The sequence below is a fragment of the Protomyctophum parallelum genome (genome assembly GCF_964188405.1).
Source record: "Protomyctophum parallelum genome assembly, chromosome: 11".
Taxonomy (NCBI): Eukaryota; Metazoa; Chordata; class Actinopteri; order Myctophiformes; family Myctophidae; genus Protomyctophum; species Protomyctophum parallelum.
This window is the reverse complement of record NC_139707.1, coordinates 39,307,876-39,325,123: the sequence shown is the minus strand read 5'-3', so window position 1 is coordinate 39,325,123 and position 17,248 is coordinate 39,307,876. Positions and strand designations below refer to the sequence as shown.

The 17,248-nt window shown below is 44.7% G+C and overlaps 1 protein-coding gene across 1 annotated transcript in view; it reads left to right on the top strand.

Annotated features, from left to right (window-relative positions):
* Window positions 1-17,248, top strand: part of kdm6a (lysine (K)-specific demethylase 6A) — a 71,718-nt gene that overhangs the window by 37,476 nt on the left and 16,994 nt on the right. The window contains exons 11-19 of the mRNA XM_083776795.1: window positions 3,400-3,526; window positions 6,352-6,450; window positions 7,247-7,466; window positions 8,071-8,205; window positions 10,711-10,797; window positions 11,133-11,216; window positions 11,853-11,960; window positions 12,596-13,102; window positions 13,915-14,891. Of these exons, the coding sequence (XP_083632921.1) occupies window positions 3,400-3,526; window positions 6,352-6,450; window positions 7,247-7,466; window positions 8,071-8,205; window positions 10,711-10,797; window positions 11,133-11,216; window positions 11,853-11,960; window positions 12,596-13,102; window positions 13,915-14,891 (2,344 nt within the window). The remainder of the gene's footprint in view (window positions 1-3,399; window positions 3,527-6,351; window positions 6,451-7,246; window positions 7,467-8,070; window positions 8,206-10,710; window positions 10,798-11,132; window positions 11,217-11,852; window positions 11,961-12,595; window positions 13,103-13,914; window positions 14,892-17,248) is intronic.

Below are 17,248 nucleotides of genomic sequence, written 5' to 3'. Positions count from 1 at the left end.
ATTGCTTTTCTAGTTCATTATTAGATTATTAAAACTAGTCCTTACCCGTTCGAAAGCCTATTATTAATATATGCATTTTGAGGCAGGTGGTCCACGAAGCAAGCAAAGCACTGTCTCTGCCTCTCTGTTTCTCTCTCTGACACACACACACACGATGATCGTTGAGAGAGAGAGAAAGAGAGGCTTGCCTTGTTCTCAAGAGATTGTGCATTAGTAATCATAACGCAGTTAGCACGCGACACACACGTGCTTGTAACATGTCAGCGGACACACGCGCGCGACCTCTTCATTTGTAAACACGTGCAGTTACTCGAAGGCAATACAATTCGGTAGGAACAGAAGGCAACAAACGTTGATAGGAAACCGATTCTGGTGTAACGCAACAGGCATTAAACGCTAATAAACCAGAAGAATAAATACGATGTCCTGATACTGTATATCTTTATCGGAAAAGTATCTGCCCTTTTTTTTCCATATCGGGTCATATTGGTGCGATCCGACACGGGTAAGGGGTTGACACTATGGCAGGTAAATTCAATGTTGGAGCATGTGGAGTTTGCTTTGGAGTTGCCCAAACTACAAGTGCACATTTGAGTGAGGAGTCTGCTATAAACATAACATAACATGATGGTTGGAATAACGTGTTCCTTCCACGCGCTATGTCCAACCAGGGAAACTCCCCCTGTCAGGTGTAAAGGAGCAACTTGGACACTCAGGCATGAAGGAAGCATGAGTTCAAGTCCGTTGCTCTCCCCAGGTTGGCGGAGGGTGTGTAGAGCCCAGGATCACATTAGATAATTGACACAGGGGTGAAAAATGGGTTACAAAATCGTGGGATATTTAAAAAAAAAAGTAAGTAAGGGTATCTAGAATATCTAGAATATTTTGCTTGCCTGTCATTGGAGGTAGAAATATAATTGTAGTCACAGGCTAGTGGCTACTGTACTGTTGGCCCCGCATTGGGGTTTATGCTGGCTTAAATACAGCATGGAACATGTGCATGCTGCAGCCAATCAGTTATACAGAATAGGCTGATAGGCTATGATAATGAATTACTGTGGTACAAGAGTTGACTCTACGTACATATTCGTACCCCCCGCCTATGGGACGTTATCTGCCAGCTCCGTACATATTCGTACCCCGCCCATTTGAGCCCCACCCAGTTGAGCCGAAAATCAGCTTTTAACGTTGGTCCGGTTGCTAGGCAACGCCTTCGTCAACCCCCAGCACCAGGATCTTTGCACACAGCCCCATAGACCTCCATTCAAAGTAGGATTTTCAAAGCCTTGTAACTCTGGAAATGCGAGCGCTGTCCATGGTGATCGGCATCCATCCAAGGTGTCATTTGTGATTTTTGTATCGCATCGCTCCCGAAATGTTAACGTTTCTGGCAAAAGATAAACGGCCTGCGCAAATAATAGCCGTTCGTTTCAATGTTGGTCTACTCTGGAGGCTGGTAAAATGCAGATCTACAAGCTTGTTTTAAGAAGTTTGTTAACAGTACAGTCAAAAGTTATACTAAATAGACATTGCATAATACATTTCCACTGTGGTCCTTTATCAATTCATCAGTAATGCATAATGGTAGAAAACTTGGCAGCATCAAAAGGTATATTTTCAGAGAAAGGTGGGCGGGGAGCAGAGGATACTCACATTACCTTTTGTAAGCGTGTTCTCGACATTCAGATGGCAAGTGTCCTCTTGTGGATGTGGCTGTATTGACCAGTTCTGAGATTACATTTTGTGCCTCCATTTTCTATGCAATGAATCAATAATAACATATTATAATAAAAACAATCGGCCAACTTTATTAGCTCAGTTGACAGGCTGTCGGATGGTTTCTTTGTGAGAGGACAATACTGGCATGTTTTTTGCAGGTGACCAAAATTAATTCACTCGATTCACTGAAATATCGCAATTTAGAATGCCACGATTTTGAAATTGAATTTTGAAGTTTTATTTTTATTTTTATTCCCCGATTTTCTTTATTTTTGAGTGGTGCAACCACTCCCTTACGGAGCTGTGTGTGGGTGGGTGGGTGGGTGGCTGGCTGGCTGGCTGGGTGGGTATGAGTAGGAAAACAGCATTGTTGTTTTTCACCACCTGTGTTCAACCTAACACACACACACAAACACACATGCACATATTAACTGTATATATGATGATTTCGGGTGTGCCAGTACAGTACAGTAGAGGGACCGCCAACACACTGTAACTCTGTTATTTCTCTACCGTTTCGGACGCGGGGCGGCTCGCCGGAACCAGGCCAGCACCCATGGTGCCTTCCTGTGGGTCTGGAACTAAATATAATAGTTTTAAAATGTTGTCTAGTATAAAAAAGAAAAGTAACATTGGAGGCTAAATCACAATATCGAATTGCTGTATAATTAAGAATATCGATCGAATCGGCACCCTAGGTATTGGGATCGTATCGAATCTGGAGGTGAAGTGAATCGTCCCACCCCTAAAGCACACAAACCTCCCACTTTCAAGGCTGGAAGGAAATGTTTTATCTGTACAAATCAAGTAATCAATCTATAAATAAACCTGTGAGCTTTCAGATGAACCGCTTTAAATCTACCCCGCCCAAGTATAACACACACACACACACACACACACACACACTTCTGCAACATCGCTCTGTTCAAACACAGACGGAGGTTATTAACCCTTTGCATGCAGTGTGCACAATGTTCCTCCCCGTCGTTAAATCTCATTCTCTCCTGCGGGAGTCGTCATGGCGACCCATGAGACACGCCACAGGTGTTAAGGAAAATGAATGGGAGTTGTGTGTGTGTGTGTGTGTGTGTGTCTTCCCTCAGGAATATGACCGACACAAACTTCCTCCTTAGCAGCTTGTTACTATCCTATCCTGTCGTGAGTGTGTGTGTGTGTGTGTGTTGAGTTGGCATGTGGCCAGAGGTGTGGCGGTGACCAGGGATGAGTTGTTTGTGACAGTTTTGGCTTGGTTGGGAGTCTTGGGACGTGTGTGTGTGTGTGTGTGTGTGTGTGTGTGTGTGTGTGTGTGTGTGTGTGAGAGAGAGACAGCCTGCCTCGCTCTCAACTGCGGTCATCAGAGAGCTGCAGAAAGATGAGCCATTTGTTCTGTTTATGAGACTTGGGGAAGCATTTACACATCAGACAGCAGACCGGCTCACCTCCCCCCTTTGGCTGGCTCTCCCTGTGTCTTTACTCTAGCTTTCAGCTTCTTTTAGCCTAATGGATCCTTCATTATGATCTAGTACCCTCTGTAAATATACGTCCAGTAGCAGCTGTTGGACATTGCTGAACCCACCACTATATATAGTGGTATTTTATTTAGTTTAGTTTTGTTTTACGATTGTATGATTGGAATTATGGTTCTGTATGGCTCAGCCCTGTTCTGCTCTGCTCTTCCAGGCTGGATGCATCACACGGTGGAGCAGCTTGGAGATAAAGGCACCAAGGACAGCTATGCCATCCAGTGTCTGCAGAAGTCTCTAGAAGCAGACCCCAACTCGGGCCAGTCTTGGTACTTCCTTGGCAGGTAAAGATGAGCGCGGTCGGTTGTGACAGTGACACCATGTCACACATTCTGTCTCTGAATGGAGATTTTGTGCTTGTTAAAGGAGAATTCCATACTAAAAGGCTTTCTTACCTTTATTTGTAGTTGTTGCGTCCCCACCAAAGAGGTCCAGGTGTTATTTTGTGCAAAAGCGCATTATTGGCTATTTCCCCTACCATAAGCCCTCAATGAATTGTATTGAATTGCAACGAATTGAATCGGTCTATGGGGTGTTGTGCTAATTCGCTTATTTCCATCGCTCACAAATCGTTTTTTTCTGTATATATCCTCTCTTCATAATGTAAATAGTATCCCAAGCGGCACACTTTACTACTTATTTAGATGGAAATAAGTGAATTGGCACAAAAACCCAACCCCCATTGAGGGCTTATGGTAGGGGAAATGGCCAATAATGCACTTTTGCACAAAATAACACCTGGACCTCTTTGGTGGGGACGCAACAACTACAAATAAAGGTAAGAAAACCTTCTAATCCTTGTATCCTGGTCTCTAAACTGCCTCCCCCTGGCCAGCCGGGACTCCTGATGGAGGGGAAAGGAACTGTTTGGAATAACGTGCTCCTTCCACGCGCTACGTCCAACCAGGGAAACTCCCCCCTGTCAGGTGTAAAGGAGCAACTTGGACACTCAAGCATGAAGGAAGCATGAGTTAAGTCCGTTGCTGCTCCCTAGGTTGGCGGAGGGTGTGTAGAGCCCAGGATCACATCACAGGATGATTGACACAGGGGTGAAAAATGGGTTACAAAATCGTGGGACAAAAAATATAAATTATATAAAAATAAAAATAAACCTTCTAGTATGGAATTATCTTTTAAGTGCCTTTTGAGAGTTAAATAAGTGTTCACTATCTACAGGCTAATTTACATGTTTGGCTTATGTAAGATATTTTTGAGAAAATGATTGAGATGGAGAGAAAAAAAATGTGAGGGGCGCTTTACCAACCCTTACCATCTTACATCATTGCGATATCATAACATAATATCATAATTATGCAGAGTTGTTTAGTGACAGACAAAACAAACATTAAACTCTGTTCATTGTTAATGGCATTTAATGTTTGTGATAGTCACTTTATCCATTGTCAAACATTAGACCTGTATATAGGAGGGGCTAGCTCTCCTAAAAAAGAAAGATAATGAATGAAAAAAAATCAACAGAACCAAGGACAGGTGAATTTGGCAACCTGCTCAATATAAATATTTGAAAGGGGATCAAAGGGCCTACAGGCATATTACACACAGGGTTGTCTGGCTTACAACTCACTGTGGATGCCTTCCCATCATCTCAAGCTTCTCTTATTCCCTGGAAGGTTCTTGCATTTCCATCAACACTGGTGACTCCTATTCTCACTGACACTGTACAACGTCTAGAGAATCAGTCCCTTCCTCACAATGAGTCTGCTTGTCTCCTGGATTCCGGTTGTTACCTGCAACCGGTCCAATAGTTTTCAAAGTTGAACTTTTGTTCAACTTTGAACGAAAGTTGCGCTAATAATTTAGAAATGGGTCAACAATACAAATGACGTTAGTTTTGTGAATTAATTTACTTTTACTGCGTGGCCCCAGTGCCCCCCCACAAAATTACCGGAACTACTTGAGCAAAACCAGAGCAGAACTCCCACCACGGGACTCGGGCAATCAATTAATACTGTTGCAACCACTATATGAATGGCAAGTATTTCAAACAGCTTAAGTTTAAAAATAATCTGACCTATCCCTTTTTAGTGGTATCTATTAACCCATTCTGACCGGGCACCCATTTTGGTGTTGGCATCATGTCATGCTTTAGCTATTGAAAAATAGCAGATCTACAAGCTCATATCGCGCCACCGAGTGGCGTGATACGAGCTTGTAGGTCTGCTATTTTTGAAAAAAATCGAAGAGCGACTGACATTTTTAGAATCTGATCTCAGGTCAGAATGGGTTCATCAGACCAGTGTGTGTCCGGCGGAAACCTCGTATGAATCTGATCTCAGGTCAGAATGGGTTAAAATCATTCCACACGTTTTCTTTCTAAAATAGCATATCTACAGGCTTGCAGTGCAGCAGAAAGTGAGGCACTGTGAGCTTGTAGATCTGCTCTTTCTAATAGCCAACTTGTAGTACTTGTATTGCACTGTTGCTTTCTCCTTTTTGATGGGTTAAAAACGATGACGGTTAATATGCCCCCAAAATGTTTAAAAGTGGAATATCCCTTTAAGCGTATTCGTGGCAAAATTATGTTGGGATGTCTGTTACATAGGCCACACAACAGCGTGAAAGACTGAATCGATGTTGGTCCCTCTGGTTGCGTCCCCCGTGTCCAATCTGTCCCTGCAGGTGTTTGCTAAACTAGGTTACATGCTGTGTGGTGAACGCTCTCACTGATCTGTGGTGTGTGAGGGGTAGACCGGTGATGCTAAAGTGAAGCTAACGCGGCATAGCATTTCTCCCTTTAGTTTTTGGATGAAACACTGGCTTCAGAGTCAGAAAGACTTCATTGTCACACCTTTACTGTAAAAAGGGGGGAAATTAATTTGTCAGGGCTCTTCAGACTTGCAGTCCATTAATAAAAAAACAGTATAGGACTATATCAAAACATCATTACATAATAAAAAAGCTCACACCCACAGATCGTCTGTCTTCTCCACCCTCTCCATTGCAGAGGAGTCGGAGGAGGACGACGTCCAGTGTTGTATTGATGTCCTTCATCAGGCACGTGACGGCGCTTGAAGTGTCTTGAGTTGCTGTTGTCGTCTCTCTCTCATGTCCTGTGCTCTTTCTCCCTCTCATCTCTCCCCCCCTACAGGTGTTATTCCAGTATCGGGAAGGTTCAAGATGCCTTCATCTCCTACCGCCAGTCCATTGATAAGTCGGAGGCCAGCGCTGACACCTGGTGCTCCATAGGGTAAGTGACCTGAATTGGAACCACAATCTGTCGCCAACAATTAACTGCAATGTATATTGCCCCTGTAGAGGAAAGGGAGAGGGACTGTATAGCCTCTGTGCCAGTTAAGACGACGAGGCACACGCGACTGCACTGCGACAGGGGACCACAGGGAGAGTGTGGATGGGAAGGTATAGCGGAGGAAGTGTGGATGTATAGACTACGGCGGGGGGGGGGGAGGCGGTCCTCCGTGACCGAGAGATGGGACTGCGACGATAAGGACTTAAATCCAGCAGGACAGACCGGTGGTGACTGTGTTGATCAGTGTTGTTTTCGTCGACTAAAACTTAAGACGAAAAAGGTTCGTCGACTACCTTTTTCCACTGACGAAAATTAAATGGAAACTAAATGAAAACTAAGCTATGATGACTAAAACCAAGACTAAATATACTGACAATTTCGTCAACAAATAAAAACTAGACTAAAATGTTAGGACTAGAGATCCAGTATAAGTCACAAGTCAGCAAGTGTAAATTCAGCCATTACGACGGCATCAAAACCCGCCAAAATACATTTTAGTCGACTAAATCAACTGTAGATTCAGTCGACTAAAATCTTATGACATTTAGTCGACTAAAACTAGACTAACACCAAGACATTCCAGGTGACTAAAACTAACTGAAAACCTTTCAAGAAACTAAACGACTAAAATCAAAATTTGCTGCCAAAATCAACACTGGTGGATAAGGACTTAAATCCAGCAGAAACAGACCGGTTGGTGGTGACTGTGTTGTGATTGCGTGGGCCCGTGTTGCAGGGTTCTGTACCAGCAGCAGAACCAGCCCATGGACGCGCTGCAGGCCTACATCTGTGCCGTGCAGCTGGACCACAGCCACGCCGCCGCCTGGATGGACCTGGGCACGCTCTACGAGTCGTGCGGGCAGCCGCACGACGCCATCAAGTGCTACATCAACGCCACGCGCAGCAAGGCCTGCCTCAACACCGCCGCGCTCACGCAGCGCATCAAACTGCTGCAGGTAGGGGGCGCCGTTGTGCGCGTGGCGGCGAGTCGCGGCTATACCACTTGTTGTGTCTGTTAGATGTTGTTGTGCAGTATGTCGGTGCCTGTGCATATAGCCTGCATTTAAAGTTGTTGTGCATAATGCAAGCATTGCCAATGGGCTATTGGCTTTGTTTTTTTATTTATTATTTTAATGATCTATTTTTGATTATATGGTCATCACTGAGATATGAATAGTAATTCATATTGGTGTGTTTGAATACATTTTTTTTTATCACCTGTAATTGTAAAGGCATAACTCCATGGCATTGAACATTGTTTTTGACAAATTTACTTTTCTTTAATTTGATTGTACTCATCTCCCAAATGGGGTTACACAATGTTTTGATATTAACTCTACACAGTAAAAATCCTCAGTGTAAAATTTACTCAGAGGGGGGGTGTTATTATATGGACCCTGGTGCATTTGGTTACATTTGCACCATGTCTGAGTGAAATTGACACTGAGAATTGACAGTGCAGATATCTCTGTAGGTAGCTCTATAGAAGTGACTTTTCTGATTTGAAGCCAATAAGAGCAGCCACTGAAGTCCATTTGTCTCACGCGGTTTCTCCTATAGGCTCAGTTGTGTAACCTACAGCCAGGTAGTCTGCAAAATAAGAGCAAAATGCTTCCTAGTATTGAGGAGGCGTGGAGCCTACCCATCCCCGCTGAGCTCACATCCAGGCAGGGCGCCTTGAACACTGCACAGCAGGTGAGACCCCCAGCAACAGAGTGGAAGATCCCAGTCCTTTCAGGGGAAAACCCATCTAGCATACTAAAAAAAGTCGCAGTAGCTAGCTTATGGCAGAGGCTCCGTTCCAGCACTTTCAAATGTTTTTATTGATTTTCTTTTTCTTTTTTGTTGTTGCTATTGTAACCCATTTTGACCTGAGATCAGATTCAAAAAATGTCTTCTACATCAAGACAGATTTTTCAAAAATAGCAGACCTACAAGCTCGTAGCGCGCCACCTGTAGATCTGCTATTTTTCAATAGCTAAAGCATAACATAATGCTAACACCAAAAAGGGTTCCCGCCCCAAAATGGGTTAAAAATCCACCCCCATGTTGTCCCTGTCACTGCTGACCTCTACTGGTCGGTGCTGGGGAGGTTGTAGACAACCACGTTCTCCTCTGATAAAACATAACGTTGCCGGCCACCTCTTTTCACCCGACGGCAAAGAGTTTCACTGGACGGTAAAAGTTCTCAGTTCTGCTCCTTAAAGCTAAAGTTGTATTTGGTGCTAATGCCGGGGGACGGAACACACTTCCCACCCGCAAATGCAGCCATTTGTTTGTTTGTTGTCACACCCGGCCAAGCTGGATGCACCGTGGATGATTCGAACAGCCCGTCTCCACAGTGATGAGCAGGAACTTTACTCCTGCACCACCACAGATGCCCCATTTCAGTGATATTTAAGTCCTCTGTTCTATACTGTCAACTCAACCACTGTAAAAAGGGGGGAAATCAGGACACAGTTTGAAAGAACTGGAACGGGGCCTGTAAGCATGAATAGCCTAATTCCTAGAGTGGTAGATAACCTTCATGGTGCCTCTTCCTTGTCACTTCCTAAGTGTAAAAATAATTAGGCAATGCTATTACCACTCATCATGTTCCACACACTGCACTCGTGTTTGCTGCCAGGAACGGCCCGATCCCGTGCGCCTGGGATTTCATTTTAAGTTATGCTGTTTTAGTCATACAAGGATGCCTTGTCATTGTACATTGTAACTCACTCAGTTAAGCTGGACATGCATGCTTGATGCATATTTATTCATTCACTATATTCTGTATGTCTTTTTTTCTTTTGTTGTTGTTGGACTGCAACGGCAGGGCCAGCCATAGAAATGCAAAAGTCTCTGACTGACTGACCAAGTCACTGACTGATGAAGTTACACGACTGGTAGTCCAGTAGAGTTTCGGATTTACACATTGGCCGTTGCTCTTTCGAAATGACGCGTGAACGGTTTCCTATTATGTCACCAGGGGCCGTTCTACAATCTTGCATTATGCCCACAGGTGTCTTCAGTTATGTTGATTAGGAATTTACAGCAGCACGGCTCATTCCAAACTTCTCGCAGGCTAAGAGCAGAATATTTTAAAATGCAATAAATATATTGTTAAAAAAAGAACAGAATATTTTGCTCCTCCTGGATAATATAATATACTGATTAACTTCATCCCTCAACTCGGCAGATTGTCGCCACATCCTGTATCCGGCATTCCGGCCCTCTAGCATTTCAAACTAGCTTTTAAGCTAGCCTTGTTTTTTTTGTCGATTTGATTTTAATGTCAAAACATGGTGACACCATGTTTCCATCCCAAAGAACCAAGACTTTGAACAAGTGAAACCACAACAGTCTTAAAGATGACTCCCACACACAGTGATGTGTCGGTCTATATAATTGACATGCACATGTACATTATTAATTTAATAAGTTATTGATACACTTATGGCACTTCCTGTGGCTATGATAATAATTGCTAAGCAGAACAGTGGGTGGCAGAGAGTTTTTATTCAATCTGCCAGTTGCCTGTTGCCCTGTTGGCAACAAGTAGCCAGTAATCAATACATTCCCATCAACTTCAGTCATGTCTGCTGACACTGTGATATTGACACTTAACATTAAAATCTCCATTCCAGGCCTGGAGATCTTCCCAAATAAACTGTAAAATATGTCACAGATTTTGCATTGCCATGCATCTTAATCACAGTATGAACGATTATTACCTTAAATAACCCATTTAGGCCGGACCTCAAAATAAAAAAAAGATCTTCTAAATCCTCCAGTTTTTCACGATATTTTCACAATAAAAAAAAAATAGCAGACCTACAAGCTCATAGCCCGCCATGAGCTTGTAGATCTGCTATTTTTCAATAGCTAAATTATAACAATATTTAAAACACCAAAAGGGGTTCCCGCCCAAAATGCGTTAATCCAAGATGCACAGAGGGATTAAGGTGTTTCTGTGGCTGGTGGAATATTGTCATGGCTGCATTATGATTATTGGCTTGCATGTAAATGTAGTCATACTATTCAATTTTAATTTGCAGAAAATGTGTGATTTGTTTCTGAATGTTTTGTATTCCCCCCCACCCCCCCTCTTCCCATCCGACTTTTGATATGCTAAAACAATGAAGAACTAGAGCACGGGTTGAATAAGGTTTTCTGCTCCTTTTTAAATGATTAAACGGTGTCACGTTATTGGTTGTCCAGGCGTGCAAAGGAGAGGCGGGCCAGTCCTCCAGCTCGGATACTCAGGCCAGTCCAGCCAAGAGGAAACGCACCGGCAGTCCCACTAAGGTACGCCTCGCAATCTGACCTGAGATCAGATTCTAAAAATGTCTTCTACATCCTGACAAGTTTTCTGAAAAAGCTGTTTCTATGTCAGTCGTTCTTCGAGTTTTTCAAAAATAGCAGACCTACAAGCTCGGCGCGCTATGAGCTTGTAGATCTGCTATTTTTCAATGGCTAAAGCCATAACGTAATGCTAACACCAAAACGGAATGTGAGTGAACTTTCTTATAGCTAACGACTTATAATTGCAACTGTCACTCTTATCCAGAGCAACTTGTAAATTAACTCTCGTCAACATAATTATGACTAAAAATAAATGATGCAAATGTCTTTTTACACAGGGGACTACAGAGTCCTGGGCCACGACGAACCCAGGGCAGCAGCAGCAGATACCTAGTTGGTACCTGACGCCACAGAAACTTCAGGTAGGGAGACACATGAGAGAATGCTTTGCCCCATAGCGCTATTATTTTGTAGTGTGGTTAGAAAGCTTTACGCCGCTCCAGGTGGTTCGGTCAAGAACAACAAAGCAGGGTTGAGGGTTTTACTGAAGATCGTTGAGTTGTACAGAAAGCATGCGTGTGTGTGGTTCTGCAAACACACAAAAAACATAAAATTACAATAATTTCCATCAACAAAATACAACTGGCTAAACATACAAACATCACCTGCCTAAAACATGCACACATTTCCAAACACTTTTACAACAGCACATAAAGAAATCAGTACTCACAACTACAAGTTGTCACAACAAGGAGACGCACACGCTGCTGTGGTCTGTACAGAATGAGCAGAAATCCAGGCTTGACAAACTCTAGAGTGTGCTGTGCTGATTGCAGGGTGGATACAGGTGCTCACTAATTGAGAACACAGCAGTGATAGGCTAAGGTCAATTTGCCCTCTGCCAGCCAACAGTTCCTAATTGAGGAGGTCAGCATGACCTCAGCTCAGTACTTGAGTATATTTGAGCTGGCCTTTTTCACAGCTATCGTAGTTAATTTATACACAGCGTGGCTATTATGAGTTGTTGTGAATTTAAATGGTCTGGTTGTTCCATGTAGCTCCTGGATCACTTGCGGACCAACCGGGCTAGCCTCAAGCCTCTCCAGGTGCAAATGCTGGAGCAGCTCGAGAACCAGTTTTCTCTCATGCAGCAGCATCAGCAGCAGGTAAATTAAACAAACGCACTCGCACACCTGGATTAAACACAGTAGAGATTATACATGGCATTGCATTGACTACTTAAAGGTAGCGTAAGTGATATTTTTTTGGTTAAACGTGTTGCGTTAAAAGGTTAAATCACTATATTGTGATAGTGTTTGTTCAACATCCTCCCTGTCTCTCCAGCTCTTTAACCCATTTTTAGGTGGGAACCCCTTTTGGTGTTGGCATTATGTTGTGCTTTAGCTATTGAAAAATAGCAGATCTACAAGCTCAGCGCGCTACGAGCTTGTAGGTCTGCTATTTTTTTAAGAATCGTGAAAAGTGTTTGAGAACGACTGACATAGAAAAAACATCGCTTTTTCAAGAAAACAGTCAGGCTTTAGAAAACATTCGCAGAATCTTTCCCAGGTCAAAATGGGTTAATAAACAGGAAAAAAAACATTTTCAGTTTTTTCAGTTCAGACAACATTTCAGCAAAAAAAAAAAGAAAATTAACACTTATTTTAACCAAAGAAAATCACTTGCACTACCCTTTAAGCCCTCTGTTAGTTTTAATTCAGCGAATTAAGTAATAATAAGGCAATTTGGATCAGTTCTTGGCCAGTGGCTCCTAACGAATCTAACGTCTTTCCCCCGTCAGATGAGGCAGCAGTCGGCGGCAGCGGGCCAGTCGCAGCGACCCAGCAGCCTTCCCAACGGCCCCTCCTCGGCGGCCTCCCTCTCCTCCTCCCACGCGGCCTCCCTCTCCTCCTCCTCCCGCACCTCTCCCCTCCTCAATCACGTGGCCGTCCGACCCCCTCCTTGCACCGCTCGGCCCACGTCAAACGGACCGTGCAGTAGTACTCCGTGCAGCCCCGCGGGGGGGAAGCCGCCAGCGCCGGGCACTGGCTCCTCCCCCTCCCCGGCCAACAATCACACCCCGGGGGTGGGTGGTGGTGGTGGTGGTGGTGGGGGAGGGGGCGGCGGCGCGAGCAACGGAAACGTGCCTTACCTGCAGCAGAACTCTCTACCTCATCACTGCACGGCCACCACCGGTCACCCCCCCAGCACCACCACCAGCAGCAGCAGCATTATTACCAACAGTCCCAGTCCTAGTGCAGACGAGGCCTGGAGGCGCCAGCAGCAGCAACGCAGCAACATCTCTCAGGTATACCTGGCTGGACCTTAACTTAACCCCATTCTGACCTGAGATCAGATTCTAAAAAAATTCTTCTACATCCTGACAGTTTTCCATTCTGACCTGAGATCAGATTCTAAAAAATGTCTTCTACATCCTGACAGTTTTCCATTCTGACCTGAGATCAGATTCTAAAAAATGTCTTCTATGTCAGTCGCTCTTCGATTTTTTCCAAAAATAGCAGACCTACAAGCTCGTAGCGCGCCACTCGATGGCGCGCTATGAGCTTGTAGGTCTGCTATTTTTAATTAGCTAAAGCATAACATAATGCTAACACCAAAACGGGTTCCCGCCCAAAATGGGTTTATTTTCAATAGCTAAATTACAACATAATGATTATGTTGTAATTTAGCTATTGAAAAATAGCAGACCTACAAGCCACTTTTGAAAAATCATTCAAATGTGCCTCACATCTTTCAGAAAATTGTCATGATTTAGAAAACCTTTTTTTTTATTTATTTCGACGTCTGGCCTGAATGGATTAACCCATTTAGGCCTGAGGCCGATTCTAAAAACGCCTCTAAATCCTGACCTAAGGTTTCTGAAAAAGAAGTTTTTACATTTTTGAATACTGTACATACTGTACAGAACCCAAAAATGGGTTCCCAGCCTGAGGGGGTAAAACACCAAAATGGGTTCCCGCCCAGAATGGGTATACTCTTCTTTTACCATCATCCTTTTCATGTTTTCATTTCTGCTTTTCATGATTATATTTGTATGATTTTTTTTTTTAAATTTATATATATATAGCTGATTTACTTTCTCCTCACTCTCTCTTCCAGGGGCTTCACAAAAGTCAGGGTTCCCATTCGGCCGGTCCCAATGGAGAACTCCCCTTCTCTTCCTCCTCGTCGTCCTCCCCTCAGTCCTCCTCGCTGCCCCACGCCGGCGGCCCCTCTGGTGCTCTCAATCAGGTCGGACATTCCTCCTCCGGGCCCTGCACTGCCTCCTCCTCCGCCTCGTCCCTGTCCCCCGCGTCCCCGCGCACCACGCCCACACACCACTTGTGCTCGCCCAACCCCCACTCCTCCTCCTCCGCCACTACCTCAGGGGTCCACACCACCAAAGAAGCCGCTGCGGCCTCAGGGAGCAACAATGGCAGCGGTGGCTCCTCCTCCGCCCCCGCGTTGTCCCCCTCGGGTCCCGAGAACGCGCTCAGGCATTCCACGTCGGGGACGCCTCTTAGTCCCGCCTCCGCCTCCGCCGCCGCGCAGGGATTGGCTAATCACGTCCAGCAGCGGGTGACGACGACGGACGGCGGCACAGCCAGCCTATCGACGCCCGGCTCTCCTGCACCCACCGGTTCAGACAATCCTCCGCTCTCGGCCTTGGTAAAGGGAAAAGCCAACGTCAGCAGCAATGACGATAACAATAACTGCAGTAATAACCACAGAGAAGGTCAACCGGAGAAGGTCAACAACGTCCACCCGGGGGGGGTCCACGGCTCCGTGGCCTCCTCGCCGCTCTCGGCCATGTCCACGTCCGCGTCGACCTCGCCCCGCTCGGCGGACCCCCACCACGGCACCACCACCACCAACAACAGCCTCTCCTGCCTTAACAGCCCGTCCAACACCACCAACAACAGTCAGGGGCCCACGCTCAACGGCAAGGGCCCCGACGTCGACTCCGACTGCAGCCCGGTCAAGGCTGAGCCTCCCGGGGGAGCTAGTCTCAACAAGCACTCGATACCCTCCGGTCTGGCGCCCTGGTCCTCGGTGTCCATCTACCCCAGCTCTAGTGAGGTGCTCAAAGTATGCAGGTGAGGCCTTAAAATGTCTTTTACTTTTCAAGCTGTGGGGAAATTGACATTTTGTGCGTTTGGGCTGTTGCTGCCGAGGACTGCTGGCATCTCTGGCTCACAGTTGTTTTTCTTCTGATTTTAGAATTCGGGTCATTGTCAATTGTATGTCCATTACTTGGCATGAAGTAGATTCTGTCAATGCACTGCATGTCAATGTTTTCGGTTGGTTGTTGCTGCACGGACGGGGACCCAAGTGGGAAAACATATGTCGTTCATTATTATGAAATTGGTACACACGCATGTGTATATATAGAGACCAGCTACAACCGTAATGAACAGTGCTTAAGTGGTTACAATATGTCATACTGTAATATTGTTGAATAATATACTGCTAGCTTGACATATCTTGCCTTTTACCCGCCTCGACGTTCCTTTACCATCCATTACATTACACCTTTACACCAACCTGGGCAATGGAAAACTCGTTTTTACACACTGAAATGGGCAAATTTATCATCCTAATCATATTTTCTTTTACCGGAATGAGACACAGGTAAATGCTTCAAATTATCTGATGTAAACTGGGTGTTGTATTGCTTTTATTTCTTCCCTGAAGGGAATCTCAATTTAAAGACTAGACTTACCGTATACCTGACTTCTAAGACCAGCGTCACTAGTAGACTCCCACCTTTCCCACAGCAAATTACATGAATCCATGTTGTGAGATTGACAGTGTTCGGTGACAAACGATAACTATACGAGAGGTGGTAAAAGGATAATTGCAGGTTGCAGATCCGGTCTGTGTGCCTGAATGTGTTTAAGTGTGCAGATATGGAGATTTGCGGATTTATAGATGTCCCGATACTGTATCGGTATCGGCCCTTATTTGTCATATCGGGGTCATATCGGAATCTGTGAATTTGCCCGCCGATCCGACACAGGGGTAAGAGGTGCTACCATGGTTTTATCCTTGGCTTCGGGTTCTTGGAAACGCCCCCCAGCCACTGCGTTAGTTTTACTGAGGTTAGGTTTAGGTATAGTTTACTGAGGTTAGGTTTAGGTATAGTTTACTGAGGTTAGGTTTAGGTATAGTTTACTGAGGTTAGGTTTAGGTATAGTTTTACTGAGGTTAAGGTTAGGGTTAGGTTTAGGTATAGTTTTACTGAGGTTAAGGTTAGGTTTAGGTATAGTTTTACTGAGGTTAGGGTTAGGTTTAGGTGTAGTTTTACTGTGGTTAAGGTTAGCTTTAGGTATAGTTTTACTGAGGTTAAGGTTAGGTTTAGGTATAGTTTTACTGAGGTTAGGTTTAGGTATAGTTTTACTGTGGTTAAGGTTAGGTTTAGGTGTAGGCTGTCAATCACAGCGACTGGCCACTCACAGCGCACCCTCTACGCCACTCTGTACTCAACCCGAGGATAAAACCATGGTAGCGTAAGAGGTTGACACTATGGCAGGTAAATAAAATGTTGCGGCATGTGGAGCTTGCTTTGGAGTTGCCCAAACTGCAAGTGCACATTTGAGTGAGGAGTCTGCTATAAACACATGCACAACACGAGATATATAGCTAGATAGCTGTGGTATCGGGATCGATACCAACTCAGAAAATCACTCCCTCTGGTCCACGGCGATACATATGAGATATGAGGGGGACAGACAGTATTACTGCGGTGAAAAAGCAACTTGTGACTTTGTCCCGGCATTTGGGCAGCTAACCGCCGCCAACCCCCCGGAAAGCCTGAAACCGGTTTCTTTAGGAAATAATAGCCCCTCCTTATTCCCAGCTTTGTGAACGTGGTGTTGATTTGATTGGCTGAGCAAGGAACGTGATGTATGATGATAAGAGTGCCCCTCACTTCACACACGTGTGATTTGTAAACTGTGTAGTTGTGCACCCGCTTGTATCTGCATTACACATGGCTAGCAGATTGTAGATTTGGCTAGTTAAATATGTGTGAGAAGTGAGAACCTGTGTGTGTGTGTGTGTGTGTGTGTACCTTTAGTTAAGTGTGTGTGTGTGTGGTGCTATACATTTGTTTGTGTGTTTTAGCCTCCCGTTCCTTTTTATAGAGTTGCCTATATGAATACATGTTAGTTGAAGTGGTTGCCATGTCTGTTCCCGTCGTCATGTGTCACTCTCATATATGAATACATGTTAGTTGAAGGGGTTGCCATGTCTGTTCCTGTCATCATGTCTCTCTCTCATATATTATGAATACATGTTAGTTGAAGTGGTTGCCATGTCTGTTTCCGTCAATGTGTCTCTCTCATATATGAATACATGTTAGTTGAAGGGGTTGCCATGTCTGTTCCCGTCATCATGTGTCTCTCATATATGGATACATGTTAGTTGAAGGGGTCGCCATGTCTGTTCCCGT